Source organism: Trichosurus vulpecula, chromosome 4 (assembly GCF_011100635.1).
Source record: "Trichosurus vulpecula isolate mTriVul1 chromosome 4, mTriVul1.pri, whole genome shotgun sequence".
Classification (NCBI taxonomy): domain Eukaryota; kingdom Metazoa; phylum Chordata; class Mammalia; order Diprotodontia; family Phalangeridae; genus Trichosurus; species Trichosurus vulpecula.
The window spans coordinates 63,023,694-63,037,513 of record NC_050576.1 but is presented as its reverse complement, the minus strand read 5'-3'; the positions used below and the strand labels follow the sequence as shown (position 1 = coordinate 63,037,513).

At 38.4% G+C, this 13,820-nt stretch overlaps 1 protein-coding gene across 1 annotated transcript in view; it reads left to right on the top strand.

Moving 5' to 3' along the window:
- LOC118845431 (selectin P) overlaps positions 1 to 13,820 on the top strand; it is a 38,567-nt gene that overhangs the window by 23,745 nt on the left and 1,002 nt on the right. Inside the window, exons 10-15 of the mRNA XM_036753337.1 lie at positions 5,262 to 5,447; positions 6,089 to 6,274; positions 10,475 to 10,660; positions 11,452 to 11,571; positions 12,782 to 12,812; positions 13,253 to 13,308. Of these exons, the coding sequence (XP_036609232.1) occupies positions 5,262 to 5,447; positions 6,089 to 6,274; positions 10,475 to 10,660; positions 11,452 to 11,571; positions 12,782 to 12,812; positions 13,253 to 13,307 (764 nt within the window). The 3' untranslated portion in view covers position 13,308. The remainder of the gene's footprint in view (positions 1 to 5,261; positions 5,448 to 6,088; positions 6,275 to 10,474; positions 10,661 to 11,451; positions 11,572 to 12,781; positions 12,813 to 13,252; positions 13,309 to 13,820) is intronic.

Here is a 13,820-nt window from a genome sequence, read left to right as displayed (position 1 = left end):
ATGTGCTTCCATAAGTGTATTAAGAGTCTAAGAACGGGGCAGCTAGGTGGCGCAGTGAGTAGAGCCCAGGCCCTGGAGTCAGGAGGACCTGAGTTCAAATGTGGCCCCAGACATTTGACACGCTTACTAACTGTGTGACCTTGGGCAAGTCACTTAACCCCAATTGCCCTGGCTCCCCCCCCCCACCTCAAAAAAAAGAAAGACTCTACGAATATCTTCCCCTGGAAAATTTCTCTAGACAGCTTTCAGAAAATAAGGAGGTATATCATGTGAAGTCATGTCTAGAGGGACAAGTACAGACTAGGCAAATTCTTAAAATTATTCTATTTTCATTATTTGAGTTTCCACATATGCACAGAATCCTGAATGAAGGAATGATTTTCTGCCATTTTTAGAAGATGAATATGACATCGAGTGCTTTTTTCCAGTGGTCTTTCCATGAGCAACAAGCCAATTTTCTTTCAAATTTCCTACTACTCTCTTACTAGACACTCTGGGCTTCACTAATTCCACCAATCATTCATTTGACAGAAAATAAGCTCCCACAGTTCTTAAGAGGATAAATAAAAGTTTTGAGATGGCCTTCCTGGAGTGACAATAAAGAGAAAGATAGGATTTCTCTCACTCTTTATTGAGCTGTTCTTCCCCTGTGCTGTCTGGGTGTCTAATATGTCTATTTTGCTGGTTATCTATCTAGAGGACTATTAGACTCACAGATGGAAGATACCTCTGAAGTTATCTAGGACAATTTCCCCATTTACAGACAGAGAGATTGAACTCGTTATCATGAAGTATCATTTTGGCCCAGACGTGACTTCATTGGAATAATAAGTTCTTGAAGAGGAAACTCCCTCTACCAATGCATATAACTCTGTAATTTTTAGTCCTAAATGCATTTAATTTTGCAATTTATAGTCTTAGAGGGACAGTAAAGTTTAAGAAACTCTCCCAAGGTCAGAGGGAAGTTGGGAGGCCAGGTCCTCCTGACTGAGGCCACCTCTCTAGCCTTTACCTCTGGTTTAATAATTTCCTTCTATTAGTTTGCATTACCCAATTTACAAACTTATAGCAAATGTTACATTTGTCCTGGGCATCGGGGTGGACTAATGACATTTTGATAATAATAATAATAATAATAAAGTTTTATATAGCTTACAAATATCTCACTTTAATCTCATAACAATCCATCCTGTGAGAAAGGTGCTATAATTATCCCAATTTTATAGATGAGGAAACTGAGGTACAGAGGGGTTAAGTGACTTGCCCAGAGTCACACAGCTAGTTAGTTACTGAAACTGGATTTGAACTCAGGTCTTCTGGACTCCAAGTCTGACACTCTATCCCCTGCACCAGAGAGCTACACAATTCAAAAATGTCTTAAAATGTTTCTATAGCAATGAGAGAAGTATACTCATCATAATGTCCCAAATACAGACTGTGACTGTTTAAAAATCTCTTCATTAGAGTACTGACACATGGTCACAAAGTCCGGGTAGCTTTTCTCCATTTCCTAATCACAAGCAAGGAATAACAAGGGTGCCAGTGTTGCTAGATTATAGGGTATGTGGAATGGATTAAAAACTAAGAAGCTGGTGGTAGCTCTCTCTCAAATATAGGCCCATAGTGATCAAGTAAGAACACAAACTAAATCATAGGATTATCATAGAGTTAGGGCTGGAAGTCTGCTTAGAGGTCATTGAGTCCAATCCTTTTATTTTATAGGCAAGGAAACTAAGGCTCAAGGAGGTTAAGTAATTTGCCAAAAGTGGCGAAACCAGAATTTGAACCCAGGTCTTTTGACACCAAATCCAACAATCTTTTCATTGCCGAGATCCCTTCCAACTCTAAATTTATTCTTGGAAAGACTACTTAAAATGCACAACACAAATTTTAAGAAATGCACAACAGATCAGTTCCTCATCTTTGTATCTGAAAGTCAGAATTATCAGTAGTTGTTCAGATAATAAAGCCAAGGACATTCATTTCTGGTTTAAATTTTTTAAAATTTCTGATCATTTCTAGTTTTATTTTCTAATCTGGCCACATTTTGTACCTATTATTCCATACTAGCAACTTCACAAAAGGTTGTCACCCGTGCCAAGAATGCACTCTCCATCTTCCTCCTCCTCCCATTGAATCCTTAGCTTCTTTCAAGGCTCAGCTCAAATACTATCTCCTACCCAAAGTCCTTCCTATTGTATTCATGTATCTGCACATCTGCCATAACCCACCAATAGAATATAAGCCTCTTCAGGTCAGGGACTGTTTTGTTTTTATCCCCAGAGACTCAAACATGTAAAGGGCTCAATAAATGTTAGTTGGATTGAGTTGAAAAGCAGTTGAAAAAACCTGAGTGTATTATAGGATCATAGATTTAGAACTGACTTTAAAAGTAATAGTCCAACCTCCCCATATTATAAATGAGGAAACAGTTTAAGTGATTTGTCCAGGGTCACACAACTAGTTAGTGTCTGAAGCAGGATTCAAACCCAGGTCATCCTGACCCTATCCCATTTAGTTACCTAGAACGAAGCAATCATTCCATTTTTAAAAACGACTAAAAGACTGCTCCCCAAGACTATGGGTCATAGCCTTCTCTTTATATGCACACTGTACATAATTAATCAATTCATGGAACCTACATATTGCATTACAATAGTGCCCTCTACTGTCTAGTAACCATAATACTACATAATAATGTAAACAAAAAAATTTAATTATTCTGCCCTTCCCTCCCCCCTTTAAATATAATGAATAATCTGCTCTGATGAAAAATTAAGCCGAGGCTTCATTATTGCTCTCAAATGATGGATCTCTTAACTAAATTAAACTAAACTAAGGAAGCAATCCTTTCCAAAAGGTGACCCAGCAAAATCTCTATTGATTCTCTCATCATTCTTTGTTATCCCTTATAAATTCCCTAACTCCTGGGGGTTTCCTCTTTTATTTTATCATTCTGATGAAAGATGCGTACATAAATTAATTATGATGAGATGAACAAAAAGAAAGAAGAGAAAATGGAAGAAATAACCATCTGGGGAGAGGAATAATCAGTCTTGAGTTGAAAATTGTGTACCTGTAGACAGCACAGTTATTAATCTAGGGTCCTTGAACTTTCTTTTTAAAATATTGGGGTAACTGTATTTCTTTTTTAAAATTTATTTTATTTTCACTTCAGGGAACAAAACGAGCATTTCCATAACAAAGTAAAATAAAAAGATGATTGCACATGAAACTGCAAATCTACCATGTGCAACTTGCTATTCTTTCCAAATATACAACAAAGTTATCATGCAAATTTCTTTTTTTCCTTTGAATCCTATGTATTTTCATTTTATGCACTTAAAAACATTATTCTGAGAAGAGTTCCCTAGGCATCACTAGACTGAAAAAAGTGGTTCATGACACACACAAAAGGGTGTGTGGGGAAAGGGGTGGAGGGAGGGAGAGAGAGAGAGAGAGAGAGAGAGAGAGAGAGAGAGAGAGAGGGAGGGAGAGAGAGAGTGTTAGTTAAGTTGGTCACTCAAGAGATTCATGGAAGCAAGGAGTATTAAACTGAACATTACAGATGAAGAACAGCTTATCTTTAGTATCAGACACCTTCCATATTTTTCATGGAAGTGAACTTGATGATTTTAGAGCCCTGAGCCTGGAATCAACAAGACCTTAGTTCAAATCTGACCTCAGACACTTACTAGCTGTGTAACCCTGGTCAAGTCACTTAACTCTATTTGCCTCAGTTTCCTCAACAGCAAATGTGGATAATAATAGCACCTCTCTTGCATGGCTTGTGTGAGGATTAAAGAAGATAATATTTGTAAAAAACATTTAGCACAGTGCCTGGCATATAGTAGGTGCTACATAAATGCTTATTTCATTCCTTCTCTTCCCGTTCCCCATTCAATCCTCAAATCTGCCTCCAGACATAAGAAAATTCTCAAATCTTTTGAGAAGATAAAACTATCATTCAATATATTATTGTGGCTGTTCAGGCATATTCACTTTGCAGTGTATAGCTCCCAGAAATTGAACATCATGGGTGCTGTCCAGGATACAAAGGTTCTGAAAAGTACTTCCACTCTGAATCAGCAAGAGAGAAAATTAACCAAAATGAAGCCTGACCAGGCTAAAGCATTGTTCTTAGCCTGCCCCTCCATTTAAGATGGAGAAGAGGCACAATGCCTACAACAATGTAAATGGAAAAAGCAAACTCAAAACAACTGAAAATGAATGTTGCAGAATTAAAAAGAACAAACTTGGTCCCAAAGAAGAGATATGAAAAGATAGCTCCCTCTTACTCCTTTGCAGAATGGGTGGGGGGAAGGAGGGGAAGTGGAACAGCGCATCTATTGTCATTTTAAAATACCTTTATCGATTTATGCTGCTTTCCCCCACACCTTCTTGCTTTTCGTTAAAAAAAATCTCTTCGTTATAAGAGATGATCTCTGAGAGAGGGCTAGAAGAGGGATGTAGGGGAAATTAGGCAAAGTAGAAAACACAACAAAGCAAAAATTAGTTTTTAAAAAGACAAAAAGGGTCTATCAGCCTGCCAGTTACCCAAATATGACAACAGAAAACAAATTTTGGCAGATCCTATCAACATAGAAAGGCTCTGATCAGGAACTTGGTGATGAATTGTGTGTATTTTGACTGAAGATTTATCTATCTAGTCATGAAAAGACCTACAACCTACAAAAGGGTTGGCCTCTAGGTGATGATTTTTTGAAAACTATTTACTCTAACATGGAGAAGATAATGAAATATGGATTTCTGAATTGCTCAGATTTTGATAATTACAATGATTATTATTAGTAGTCATTTGTTAATCTATGCCCAAGCCAGGATTTTGACCATTTTGGGGGGCTACATTTTCTAATGCTTTTGCACTGTCTAAATTTAAATGAAGCAAAAAAGTATCTTCCATGATAGGTTCCTACATATACATATGTATATACATACACACATGTATATATACATACACATATACACATACATGCATACACATACAAACATTATATATACATACATGTGTAATATATATATATATTTATATATCTGCCTCTAATAATTTCCATGATCTTTACCATGAAGGTAAAGAAGTGTCTTCCACTTTGTCCAACTGATCATTACCTTAGCTAATAGATCTTACCAACTAGAAAAAGTCTTTAGCTCTATGCATGACATAATTCATTGTGTTAATGAATAGAATAAAAAAGTTTCTTTTGTGAGCTAACCTCAAGAAATTTTGTTTCATGTTCCAGCAATCAAATGTCCGCCATTAATGGCTCCACCCCAGGGGATGCTACAATGCTCTGGGGCACATGGAAACTTGGGATATAACTCCACTTGTGACTTCTCCTGCAAGAGGGGACTTATGCTAATGGGAGCCCAGAGACTCAAGTGTACAGCTTCAGGATCCTGGACAGCTCCCCCTCCATATTGTAAAGGTAAATTATCATTGTTCACATCTCTATAATAATCTGTGGTTTATGAAATGCTACACTCACACTGAGGGTAGCGAGGTGGCCTTGTGGGCCACCTCAATTCAAATCAGACACTTACTAGTTGTGTGTCACTGGGCAAATCATTTATCCCTGTTTGCCTCAGTTTCTTCATCTATCAAAGGAACTAGAGAAAGAAATGGCAAACCACTCCAGTATCTTTGCCAAGAAAACTTTAAATAAGGTCATGAAGAGTTGGATATGACTTAAAAACAACTAAATGACGAATGAAATACTATCACCAAATCTATGTACAAGTATAGTGCCATCATATTATCCCCATTTTACAGATGATAAAACTGAGGTTCGGAGAGGTGAGATGAACTGTCCACAATAAGTGGAAGACCAGGACTCAGGTCTACTGTTTTCCAGCCCAGTACTCTTTGTACTGCCTCATTTCATGCAGTAGTGTTGCCACAGGGTTAAGTAGAATGGGAGTCATGATTTGGCAGTGTTCACTTTGGGAAGTCAAAGGGTGCCATAGTCAGATTGAAGATAAATGTGAGTTCTTTGGGTGCTAGTTAAGCATAACAGCTTTCATAATATAATGACTTGTGACTTGTGAACCTTCTGTTTTGATATTCTAGCCGTTAAGTGCCCAGTATTAAACGACCCAGACTGGGGGAGCCGGGAGTGTTCCTATAACCAGGGAGACTCCAGAGACAGCTCCACCTGCCATTTTACCTGTAACAAAGGCTTTGTCTTAAAGGGATCTGACACTGTGCGATGTTTACCTTCTGGCAAGTGGACAGCACCTCCTCCAACTTGTGAAGGTAAAGTCTGGCTAAACCTGAATAAATGAGTGAAGGAGAGTAAAGAGTCCAGGATAATGCTGAGGTCATGAACTTGGGAGACTGGAAATATGGTGATGCCTTTGCATTGAGATGACAGTTAAACCCATGGAAGCTGATGAGGTTAACAAGGGAGACTACAGAGGGAGAAGAGGGACTAGGACAGAACCTTGAGGAACACCTCAAGTTAGAGGGCATATTGCAGAGAATGAACCAGCAAAAGAAACTGAGGAGTGGTCACACAGGTAAAGGAGGACTAGGAAAGAGTAGTACCAGAAAAATAAAACAAAATAAAGAAAATAAAGCATCCAGGGAGAGGGGCAATTGTGTCAAGTGAAGCAAGTACATCAAGAGAGATGAGGGCTGAGAAAAGCCATCAGATTTGTGGTTAAGACATCATTGATTAAAGAGATTAGTTTCAATTGAGTGAGAATGTCAGAAGTCAAATTGGTGAATAGGGTTCAAGTTTGTATGATAGTAGGACTCGTTAAAAGAACTAGGGATGTTTAGCTTAGAGAAGACCTAGGGTAAGAAGAAAGGCAATAAACTGTCATCAAGTGTATGAGAAATTGTCATGTGGAAAGATTAGACCTGTTCTATGTGGCCCCAAGTTAGACCTTAGGGTAAACAGTAGATGTTGCAAAGAGAAGAAAATAAACTTGATCCCAGGAAAGAACCTCTTAACAAGAACTATCCCAAAGTACAATGAGTTTTCTCAAGAAATAATGAGTTCCTCCTCTTTGGAGATTTTCAGCTTAAGGTTGGATGGCCACATGTGTAAGAGTGGTGCCCTTTACATAAATAAGTTGGGAAGAAGGTTGAGTTGGGTGAGAAAGGGGAAGATGAGTGTTATTTTGGATATGTTGAGTTTGAGATAACTATTGGAAATGTACATCAAACAATTAATAAAGAGGGACTGGAGCTCAGGAGAGAGATTAGGGCTTAATATACAGATCTATGAGTCCTCTAAATAAAGATGATAATTGAATTCATGAAAGCAAATGTAGCCACCAAGAGAAAGAGTGTAGAGAGAGAAAAGAAGAGAGACTAGAACAAAGCCCCGCTGAGTGAACAGGATCAGGGTGATGATCCTTGCAAAGGAGACTGAAAAGGAATGAGCAGATAGGTAGAGACCAAGAAAGATCAGTGCCATGGATGCCATGGGAAGAGAAAGTGTCCAGGAGAAGGGAACAATTGACAATGTCTAAAGCCATGGAGAGGTCAAGTGAATTAAGGACCAATAAAGGACTTTTGGATTTAGCAGCTAAAAAAAAATCACTATTAGCCTTGAAGAGGCTCAATTCGGTGAAAGGGGTAGATTCGAAGTAAGGTTACAAGGGACTGAGAAATGACTGGGAAGTGAGGAATTGGAGAAAATGAATGTGACTTTCTAGGAAAATGAAAGAAAAGAGAATTATGAAATGCTTGTGGAGATAGCAGAAGCAAGTAAAGGTGTTTTTACTTTTTATTTTTTGATGATCAGAAAATCTGGGCATTTTCATGGACAGTGGGGAAGTAAAAATAGAGACTGAAAATGAAAGGGAGAGAGAATGATTGATGGGGCAAACTCCCAGTGGAGATAGGAAGGAATGGGACCAGGAGAACAAATAAAGTATTTGGCCTCGACAAAGCAAAAAGCCACCTTTTTACTAGAAGTAGGAGCAAAATAGGAGAGAATAAGAAATTGTAAAGTGGGGTCTTGAGGTGTGGAGTGGGGAAACAAGGAGTGCACAAGAAATGGCTTATATTTCCTCAGTAAAATAGGAAGCAAAGTGCTCTAAGAAGATGGGGGTGGAAGCAGTATCTTATGGGAAGAAGAGAAAGTTTAGAATTATTGATGTGGAGAAAATGATAGAGTCAGTCATCAGAGAGGAATAAACGAATTGAAGTGTGGCAGGGAAGACCTAGTTGAGATTAAATAACACATAAAATGATCTCAGTTGAAACAGTTGCATGAATGTCCCTGGCATAGTTCAAAAGAATGTAAAGACCTAGATTTTGGGATAAGAACTCACTACTTGACAAAAACTGTTGGGAAAACTGGAAAACTGTAGGACACAAACTAGATATAGACCAATGTCTCACACAGTGTACCAAGATAAGGTCAAAATGGACGCGTGATTTAGACATAAAAGGTGACACCACAAGCAAATTAGAATAGCAAACCTGTCATATCTATGGGGAGGGGAAGAATTTATGACCAAACAAGAGTCAGAGACCATTACAAAATGTAAAATAGGTAATTTTGATTATATTAAATTAAAAGGCTTTTGTACAAACAAAACCAAAGCAACCAAGATTAGGAGGAAAGCAGAAAGCTGGGAAACAGTCTTTATAGTAAATATCTCTGACAAAGGCCTCATTTCTCAAATATATAGTGAACTAAGTCAAATTTATAAGAATACAAGCCATTCCTCAATTGATAAATGGTCAAAGGATATGACAGACAGTTTTCAGATGAAGAAATCAAAGCTATCTATAGTACGAAGAAGCTCTCTAAATCATTTTTGATTAGAGAAATGCAAATTAAAAGAACTCTGAGATACCACCTCACACCTATCAGATTGGCTAATATGACAAAGAAGGAAAATGATAAATTTTGATGTGGGGTGTGGGACAGGATGTGGGAAAACTGGGACACTGATGCACTGTTGGTGGAGTTGTTAAGTGATCCAACCATTCTGGAGAGCAATTTGGAACTATGCCCAAAGGGCAACCAAACTGTACATACTCTGTGATACAGCAATACCACTGCTAGGTCTGTATCCCAAAGAGATCATAAAAAAGGGAAAAGGATATACATGTGCAAAATATATTTATAGCAATCCTTTTTGTGGTAACAAAATATTGGAAATTGAGGAGATGCCCATTAATTGGGGAAATGGCTGAACAAGCTGTGGTATGTGAATGGAATGAAATACTAGTATACTGTAATAAATGATGAACAGGAAGATTTCAGAAAAACCTGAAAATACTTGTATGAACTAATGCAAAATGAAATGAGCTGAATCAGGAAAACACTGTATACATTATCTACAACATTGTGTGATGATCAGCTATGAATGACTCAGCTCTTCCCAGCCACACAGTGATCCAAGACAAGTATAAAAGACTCATGAAGGGAAATGCTATCCATATCCAGATAAAGAGCTCTGAATGCAGATTGAAGCATATTTTTTCACTTACTTTCCTCTTTTTTGTGTTTTTTCCCTTTTGTTCTGTTTCTTCTTTCACAACTGTGACTAATGTAGAAATATTTCTACATGATAGCACATGTATAAACTATGTCAAACTGCCTACCGTTTTCAGAAGAGGGCAGGAGAGGAAGGGAGAAAAATTTGGAACTCAAAATTTTGTAAAAATGAATACTAAAAATTTTCTTGACGTGTAACTGGGTGAAAAATGAATTACTATTAAACTAAAAAAAAGAATGTGATGAGGGACAGAGAAGGCAGATGATGGAGGTAAGCCAGAGCTGGAGTTTAGCAAGGCAGTACCAGGGATAGACCAAGATGGCAAGGGATTAAAGGAGGGAGGATGACGTATAATAGAATGAAATTGAAAATTGATCAAATTCTGCTTCCAGGTACTATTGATCAGCACACTGTGCTTGAATACTTCTATATTCCCAGCACTGATTCTCTGAATACCACATCCATGGTATCTTTTGACATGTATAAAGTTAGAAGGGTTGGTGAGGTTTTGAGTGGAGGAAGCCTTATAGAGGTTGGTAACTTAGCCTGACCTTTCCTGTGTGCTACTTTATGGGTTGTTGATGGTAGTCCAGACCTGTGATTACATAAGTGTCAGGAACTCTGGATGTGAAAACTTCCATCCACAGATGCATACCGGCCATTTGTCTGTAATTCCATCTTAGAGAGTTGCACTGAGAGGTTAAGCAACTCACCCAGGGACACACAGTATTACTTAGTATAATATAAATTTATAGAGGCAGGGACTTGAACTAAAGTCTCCTTAATTCCAAGTCTGGCCCTCTATCTACATGCTACCTTCACAAATAAACTTCATGTTTATATCCGAATAAAAGAATGATTTCTCTAAGGGCAAGCATATTTTATTAACACTGGTTATTACCATCATATACATTTACCCAGGGTAGAAATTAAGTGATGCTGATTTTTTTCTTAGTTTCATTCCCCTCCCTCCACATTTTCTCTGCAGTTGTCAAATGTCCAGAACTGACTCTTCGTAAACCAATGCTGATGAATTGCTCTCACCCCTGGGGGTACTTCAGTTATGAATCCACGTGCAACTTCTATTGCCCTGAGGGTCAAGTGTTGAACAGCTCCCCAGAAATAAAGTGCCAAGCAGAGGGCACCTGGTCAAAAAAGATGCCAACCTGCCAAGGTATATTAATCTAATGGATCAAAATGCCACCTTAATATAGCATACTGCAAAATCAGTGCTGCTTCTCTGGCTCTTTCTAACAGGTCTCCCTCTGGACTTTTATGTTTGCATGAGGTTTCTTTCACGTTGGAGGGAGTAGTGTTTTTGCTTCAAACATGGAGAGATGTGGTTTAAATTTAGCAGCTGTGCCAACCAATCACTACTCATTTTTAAACTTTCAGCTTCATTAAATTTACTCACTTGTAAACTGCTGCTTAATCTAGCTCAGGAAATTGTGGGCATTTAAAAGTTTGGATTCATCCCATTTAGGTATCTGATTTGCAATTCATGAGGCAGTAAGGAGGGCCTCCACCTTTCTTGTTGGGGAGACTCCTTGTAAGAAGCTTTAGGGAAGACATAGTTAAAATTACACAGGATAGGAAGACACTGGATGGTTTGTTGCCTTCACCATTGGAAGAAACTCCATAATTGATGAGATTGCAAGTCTATTTTCGTATTTGAGTATTCATGTCTAGTGTCCACTGTGTCATTCCTTTCATTAGGTCCTTACCTGAGTCCCTTGAGAATTCTCTTTATGATTTAATCACTACTGATAAAGTTATTCTCTATGCCCATACATTACATATTTTTGTGACATCCATCTCCTGCTTTGCTTCACTATCAGCAACATCAGGACCTTTGATTTCTACAAGTTGGCATGACTTCATAGTACCTTGTAGAATCTTTGGGATCCTTTCGGATGGATGGTTGAAGATTCTGGTACTAATATGCATGGTTGGGATTTATTGCAGAAAAACCCTTGTCCATCCAGAAAGCTCTGGCTTACTTTGGAGGAGCAGTTGCATCTGTATCAAGTCTTGTAATAGGTGGTACGATCTTGGCTCTTCTAAGGAAACGTTGCAGACAAAAAGGTAAGGGAGAGAAGATAAGCTCTTTATTCTATCTGTTGTAAGGTATTTGGGGAAACCCCCGACTACTGTAGTTCATGATAAGGCTGTCTACAAGGAAACAAAGTTGAGGTCAGCTTGAGTGGCACCATCTCCAGCCCATGGGCCAAATTGAGCAGGAATATGGTATATGGTTCTTCTGGCCAAAGAGGATTAGAAAGCTTTATTTCTGTTGACCCTGAGGGTAGGCATAACCCAAGTAAGAGAGATATATTTAATAGACCAATTATCAGCCAGTAAGTCAACATTTGACAAGCATTGAGTAAGCACTTATTATGTGCCAGGCAGCTAGGTGGCACAGAGGATAGCATGCCAGGCCCTGGAGCAAGAGAACTGAGTTCAAATCCAGCCTCAGATACTTCAGTCACTTAAGCCTGTTTACCTCAGTTTCTTCATCTGTAAAATGAAATGAGGAAGGAAATGGCAAACTGCTCCAGTATCTTTGCCAAGAAAACTCCAAATGGGGTCACAAAGAGTCAGAAACAACTGAAAACAACCGAACAAATGTGCTGGGCATCGTGAGGAGCACTAAGAATGCAAAGAAAAGCAAAGACAGTACGTACTCAAGGAATACTCCTAAAGAATACCATAGGGTCATAGATTTACAGCTGGAAGAGACCTTAGAGACAAGACCTTAGAGATTATCTACTCCAACCTCTTTATTTTATAGAGAAGGACATTGAAGCCAAGAGACTCAAATGACTTATTCAAGGTCACACAGGTAGTAAGTAGAATAATCAGAATTTGAACACAAGCCCTTTCACTCCAAATCCAATGCTTTTCCCAAAAGGCCATGAGGCCTCCTTCAGGACTTCTGACTGTACCAGACAGGCCAGTTTCTGGTCTTAAATTATCTTAAAACCAGACTAGATTTCCTAGTATACCCCTAGCTTAGGACTATTCTAATTTGGCCTAATATCTCATTTTACAGATAAAGAAACTGAGGTTCAGAAAGACTATGAATTTCTCAATATCTTACAACTTATGAGAGAGTAGAGATTGGAAGCTTTCTGGCTATAGCTATCCAGCATGCCAGTCCCTTATCTCTTATCATTCTGGACGTCATCTCACTGTTTTTCCCCTATCATACCCTTTACTGATGGTCTTTTTCCCCTTTTGTCCCCTCCTTTTCTTTTAAACCAACTCTTCATATCTCCTCGCCTCCCATTATCAGATGATGGAAAAAGGCCCCTGAGCCCTCGAAGGTAAGGTGGAAATATTTTTGTTAATTAACAGACTATGTCATATATGAATTACAAGTCCTAAAATATATGGTTCCTTTTATATGCCAGATACTAAAGCTGGAGTGTTTATAATGACTATTTACCCAAGTGGGGTCAAAGGAGAAGGTTGCCAGAAATTCAGTAGGGGGCTGGATTAAAGATTCATGTGGTATACTTTATAACTAATTTAAAATCCTATGGAAAAACCCAACAGTGGCCTTTGATGGACATGCATTTTATTTTTTTCAAAAATAAAATTCAGTAAAGGAAGGGGCTCAGTCTTTCATTGAGTCATGGGGCCCTGCTGAATGTGCGCTGTTTTAGTGTTTGCTGGATGTGTTTGAAAAATCAAGACTACAAAAAATGACCAGTGAAAAGACCTTCCATTCTTATTCCAATGCCATCATGTTTTCATTCTATAGCGTCATGGGAACTCCCGGAGTTTTTACCAACCTGGCTTTTGACTCAGCTTCTTAAGGTAAGTGGTCTATGGTGATAACTTTGGAGGGAAAACAGAGGGAGGAAGTGTTATGAATTATGACTTTAGAACTTTAATGAAATGGTCATAAATTGAATTTTGCCTTGAAACAGAAGCAATGATAGTGGCCCATCATCAATGAACAAGTTACAACTTTAGAGTCTCAATGTAAAACAAGGATAATACTTGGACAGCTTACCTGAAAATACTTTGTAAACCTTAAAGCACTATACAAATGAGTTGTTATTACTATTTGTGTGACCTTGGGAATGTCACTTAATATCTGTGGGCCTCAGTTTAATGAAGGAGTTTGCTCAGATGACCTCTAAGTTCCCCTTCCAACTCTGGATCGGCTATGGCAGATCCAAAGCTGAGGACCCCACTAATTTCCACAATAGAAATAATTGAGATACATAAATAATCACTGACAAAAATCCCTTCTCTGATACATAATAGCTGGGTAAGTCACAATCTGTGTGCCCTAAAGCAATCATAACAGCCTATAAATTGCA